Below are 5,790 nucleotides of genomic sequence, written 5' to 3'. Positions count from 1 at the left end.
GGCTTTGGGCATGTTTCTATGAGAGTGTAACATTATAACATGACATAAAACTCAAAAACGTTGATTTTACATGATATTGCCCCTTTAAACTTTCATGATTTTGCCTCGTAGAATCGCTACGTTTGATGCGAATCTGTAGCTTTCTATTAACCTGCCCATGTTTTTCGAGCAGACTGGATGGAGGGGAAAAAAACTGGATCTTATCTTCGTGTCACTCAAACCTGAAGTGTCTGTTTGCTTCAGCGTGATTTATTACAGTGGTTTCACAGCTCGCCCAAAAACTACGATTCCTCCGGTACCCCTCATTAGCAGTCTGCTCTTCAGGAACGCTCTGGCTTTCCAGTTGGTACAAAAGAAAGGGACAGCTGTTCACAGCCACCAGGGAATCAAATTTTGTTTGTTTTCTTTTGCAAGCAAAAGCTACATGCCTGAAATTTAAACTATTATTTTGCCCATGTGTGTGTAGCCTCTGGAGCAGAGGATTTGCCACATGTGGGATCATCCAGTCAGTTCAGCTTCAATCTCCAGAGATTACGTCAAAACTCTGCTGGAGAAACACAGCAAAAATAAGGTAACGTAGAAGAAAGTGTCCCGTGTGCTGCAGACATGAGAAAAACAAAAACCTAATCCTTTCATCTTTAAAGCGACTTGTCTCAGGAGCTGCCACAGATATGTCTTTATGTGTCTCCTTCTCAGGGAAGTCCGTTCACAGGGAAAGACAAGCCAAGCTTCAGACCTGAGTTTCTGCCTTTAACCTGCTTGGCAAAAACACTCTCTAATATTGAAGCACAAGGTAAGAGTGTGTGTGTGTGTCCTGCTTGGTCCAGATATGAAGGCCTTTGGAGGATTTATGTGCAAGCTTGGCTAAAAAAGAAGTAAAAAAGCTGCTATCTCTGAGGAGCAGGGAGTGTGGAAAGWTGTAATGTTGTGTCCTCTGGTTTCTCTTTTTCAGCCCTGAACCCGTTCGAGGAGCAGGAGAACGTGGACGCCCGCTTCGTGGAGGAGACGGCTCTGATGCAGACGCTGGTGCAGCTGGGCTTCGAGGCCAAATGAAGGACGTGGGAAAGGAATAAAAAAGAGGAGGATGAGGGGCCAGGGTGGGTGGATGGATTGGAGCGGACGAGTTGCCTCTGACTGGGCCTTGAAGACGTGGAACTGATGGACGTTCGGGGGCGAAAGATGAGGCAGTTTGCTCATAAACAAGTTCTCCGTGTTTGACGAATTCAGGCGGGACCGAAGGCAGAGATGGATGGAATCGTGGGCAGAATCCACCTGCTCGAGAGGCAGAGCATCACCTTATTAAAAACCTGCACACAAACGTGAACAGCGACAAAAAATAAATAAATAAATTACACCAACTTCAGCTGGAGGGAAATTTATACTGGAACTTTTTTACCGCAGGCAGCTATTTATGCAAAACAAAARAAACTCTTTAGCAGCTCCAGTTCTCCCCCTCCAAATTCTTTCCTCCATACAATTAATGAACATGGGCCTCAAACATTATTAATAGTATTTATAAATCAAACAAGCTTATTTCTTCCCCTCCTTCCTTAATGCTGCTGCATCCCATCAGCTTGATTACGTGCTGACAAAAGCTTTACAGACGGCGAGCCTCGATATGGGCTGCTGTGCATTAAATCCGATTTTGACACTTATTTGTACGGAGYCTTTGCAGCTGAATGCATAAACGCACAGACTGGCATCCAGATGCTGTGTGGAGTCGGCATTAGAAAGTCACAGGAAGTCATTCTAACCACCCGGTAGGAAGTTCTAAAAGTCTTTAAATCTCATCTCATGATTATAAAAAGACTCCTAATCAATGTTTTCATCAAATCTTGACACTTAAAACTACTTAAAGCACACGCATCAAACTCAAGGCCAGCGGGCCAAATCTGACCACATTAACATTGCGTATGGCCCCTAAAGTGTAATAGTTTTATGGTTTCTCTTTTTGTCTCTGTATTTACCGCAAGCTCCTCATAACAGCTGAGAAAATTAAGTTTGAATTTTTCAGTAATCTTTGATTTTGGTGCAGAAAAAGTAACAGAATTGATTTAATTATCTTTTACTGTATTTGTTTCTTGTTTTAAAGTCAAATATTTAGATTTTTAATGAGGGTTTTCTTTTTTTTTTTTTTTTTACCAGATTTGCTGGATTGTGTTAATATGTATTTTTAAAATATCATAAATAAAAAAGTTGTTGATAGAGTAAAACAGAAGTAGTATTTTTCTTTATCTGTTAAGTTTTATGTATGTTCTAAATGACACATAAAATACAAATTGGAAAAGGTCATTTGTATTTCTGTATTAATAATTTGTTATTCATTTTTTCAATAAATATTGACAGGAACTGGCTGTTAACTTGGACCACGTTTTAAATGTTGGTCCCTTTGACACCTTGATTTAATGTAATTATTTAGATTTTTTTTAATGGGGTTCTCTGGAGTTACCAGCAGTCAGTATCTTACCTGCAGTAGATGGCACTCAATCATCTCAGTTTAGATAACAAAAAAAGGAGTTCTGAACAAAAAGCCGCTCTAACAGCTAGTTCAACTGTGGCCCACTTAAAGAGGATTTATAATGTTTCAAAACAGTTAAAAAATGTTATAGTGGCTCATGAATCGTTATTTTATAAATCTTTARACCTGCAGAGGTTTGGGTTATTTGCACTAAAACATGCTGGTTTGCAGTTCATTAAAAGCCATAAAGAAAAAAAATTGTATAGGTCTTCTGGACGGGTTCTTGTCTAATGAAACGTTTCGTCTCTCCTCCAAGAGACTTCTTCAGTCTGAGAGTTTCAGGCAAAATTCAGGCTTTTAAGCACTGCCTCCATGTGACTGATACTCACATCACATGGCTATRGTTGACACCTAATTAACACCTATTGTTAACAGGGGGTGGAGTGATACTGGCAATGGCAGCACTATAGGAGGGGGACAACTGAAAACGGAGGCCTCCACCTCTGTTTAATGATGGACTGTCTTTCTTCACAAAAATGGCTTCTTTTACTCCTCTCTCAAACCAACGTTCCTCTCTATCAAGAATGAGAACATCCTCATCTCTGAAAGAGTGACCGCTGGCCTGTAAATGAGTGAAAACTGCAGAGTTCTGGCCATTAGAATTAGCTCGTCTGTGTTGGGACATTCTTTTGAACAGTGGCTGCTTTGTTTCCCCAATATATAACTGGTCGCAGTCCTCCTGGCACTTAACAGCATATACAATATTGCTCTGTTTGTGCCGGGGCACCGGATCTTTGGGGTGAACCAGCCTTTGCCGTAATGTGTTTTGGGGTTTGAAAGCCACTGGGACATCATGTTTAGAAAATAAACGTCTCAGTTTCTCCGAAACACCRGCAACATACGGAATAACCACTGGTTTGGGTCTGGGTTTGGGGTCTTCATTTTCACCTGAAGGTTGCATGGAYTCCTGTCTGTGTTTCCTGTCTGCTTTCAGGAAAGCCCAGTCAGGATAACCACACTGCTCCAGGGCCTGTCGTGTGTGTGATTTCTCTTTCTGCCTGGCTCCTGTGTTTGTAGGGACACTGTCTGCTCTGTMGTACAGAGTCCTGATCACTCCTAACTTGTGTTCCAGTGGGTGGTGGGAGTCAAAACGCAAATATTGGTCTGTGTGGGTGGGCTTACGATACACGCCAGTTTCCAAACGTCCTCCATCTGAAACCGAGACATCGCAATCCAGGAACGCCAACCTGCCATTTTTTACATCCTCTCGTGTGAACTTTATACATTCATCCACAGAGTTGATGTGATCAGTGAAATMTTGGACTTCCTGGGCTTTAATTTTAACCCAGGTGTTGTCAACATATCTGAACCAATGGCTCGGTGGCACTCCAGCCCCTGTTAACAATAGGTGTTAATGAGGTGTCAACGATAGCCATGTGATGTGAGTATCAGTCACATGGAGGCTGGGCTTAAAAGCCTGAATTTTGCCTGAAACTCTCAGACTGAAGAAGTCTCTTGGAGGAGAGACGAAACGTTTCATTAGAGAAGAACCCATCCAGAGGACCTATACAATTTTTTTCTTTTTGATTTTTTACCTGGATTACTGAGATGCATCAGGACATTAAAAGCCATAGTTCTTATTTGACTTGTATTGCAAATAAAACATTTTAAGGGCCACCTTATTTTATGTTATTTTCTTCAGTTAGCTGCACTTTGTATGGATCATTGGTAACGGACAGCAGAACGACATGGTCTTCAGTGTAACAAACCAGGTCATATTTAACAAAGACGTTTTATGCTTGTTTTATACCCCCAACATTTAAATGCTTTCTCATTGTGTTTAGAGTAAACAAATGGCTCATTGTCCCCCTGACTGCCTCCCCCACACTCTGTTATGCAGCCAGTGTTATGTAGTGAGCGAACAGCGAGGGGCCGAGTTAACCTGACAGCTTTCAGCATGACGCTGCAATGGATGATCACACACGCACATCATATCACCGGGTTACCTCTTTAAAAGTTGACTCACGCAGCGAGCAGCAACCAGCCAGGTCTCACTCGGCACACCAGCCCTTTCTACAACACTTTTGTTTTAGACTTTTGTTTTTGATCCACGTTTCTTTCAAAAATCTTTAAAACTTTGCTGTATCCTCATTATTTTCAGTTTATCTGTTTTTTCTTTGTTTTTAGAGATTCTTGAAAACTTTTTTTTGCCACCTATTCGCGATTTACTTTTTTGTTTGAAAAAAATTCTCCCCGGCAGACACCCCCGGCATTTTTTCTTAGGAGCTTCAAGGGGAATCAACTTAGTTTTTGGTCACAAGAAACTGAACTCTCCAGTCAATTTACAGCCCCCCTTTCATCCCGTTTTTTTTTTCTTCACTTCGACTCTCCTCTGCTGCCTTCTCTCGCTGCTATCCGCTTCATTTAATATCCCCTTTCTCTTTGTCATTCTCTATGCTCTTTCACTGCTCCAGCTTCTTTCTCCAGATTTATCATTTCAGGCAAAATGCAGGCGCCCCTATCCTTGCACAAAGCTTAAAACCCCCCCGTTGCAATTTATTCAAAGATTACAACCGTGAAGGGCAGAAACAACAACAAGGCTGAAAAATGTTTAGGAATATTCAAGGCGTCCCTGAGAAATGAGTTTGTTTTCCAAGGAAAAGAAAGTCCAAACAGTTACGATACGTTGCTGGCCGCTGAAATTAATACAAAACTCTACTGGTGAACATTATGTAACACATTTCTCCCTGAATCCATCATCTTCACTGTCATTTACGGTACTTAGTGGTGCTGGAAGCTGAGTGTAAACAGTGCCAGTAAATTTATATAAATATAAAAAAAAAGAAATAACTCCAAACAGATGCAGCTCAAATGACTAAACTGTGGTTTAAACTGAAAAGAACCAAGTCAAAAGAAAGGAGCATAACATGGAATTTTAAAAAGTAAAAAGGCATCCTTCAAATTCTCCTTTTTGTAATAGTAATTCCTATACATTTTTAATGGATTTTTTTGATATTGTAAAAAAATAAATAAAAAAGACGTGGACGTATATGTTCTGCAGTGATTTACATACGTGTGATGTTTATTTCATCTCCGAGGGTTTGGGTGTTGGTTTGCGGATGTGCCTCATGTTGGCCCCCGGTTGGGATGGTTTGAAGGGGGCTAGAGCGCCGTAGGGTTTGGGCAGAGGAAGAGAGGCGTTCTGGGGGATGTACGCGTCGGGGCGGGCTTCAGCCGTGGTGTACACTCCGTTTGGCAACTGGCTCCATTCATCCTCAGCGAGCTGCGCACACACACACACACACACACACACACACACACACACACACACA

General features: G+C 41.5%; 2 protein-coding genes across 5 annotated transcripts in view; one reads left to right on the top strand and one right to left on the bottom strand.

The window, feature by feature from the left end:
• Positions 1-1,363, top strand: part of gsap (gamma-secretase activating protein) — a gene marked incomplete in the record, with an annotated part of 34,323 nt that extends 32,960 nt beyond the window's left edge. Inside the window, 3 exon segments of the mRNA XM_014014465.1 lie at positions 467-571; positions 697-793; positions 953-1,363. Coding sequence (XP_013869919.1) covers positions 467-571; positions 697-793; positions 953-1,053 — 303 coding nt within the window.
• Positions 1-5,790, bottom strand: part of ccdc146 (coiled-coil domain containing 146) — a 78,812-nt gene that overhangs the window by 20,625 nt on the left and 52,397 nt on the right. For 3 of the 4 annotated variants that reach the window (XM_014014462.1, XM_014014460.1, XM_014014464.1), the window contains one exon: positions 5,532-5,741. In XM_014014462.1, the coding sequence (XP_013869916.1) occupies positions 5,541-5,741 (201 nt within the window). In that variant the 3' untranslated portion in view covers positions 5,532-5,540. Of the gene's footprint in view, positions 1-1,060; positions 1,308-5,531; positions 5,742-5,790 lie in introns of those variants that run through there. The other variant, XM_014014461.1, reaches the window with a different exon arrangement.

The sequence above is a fragment of the Austrofundulus limnaeus genome, unplaced genomic scaffold, assembly GCF_001266775.1.
Source record: "Austrofundulus limnaeus strain Quisiro unplaced genomic scaffold, Austrofundulus_limnaeus-1.0 Scaffold115, whole genome shotgun sequence".
Taxonomy (NCBI): domain Eukaryota; kingdom Metazoa; phylum Chordata; class Actinopteri; order Cyprinodontiformes; family Rivulidae; genus Austrofundulus; species Austrofundulus limnaeus.
This window is presented reverse-complemented; position numbering and strand designations above follow the sequence as displayed.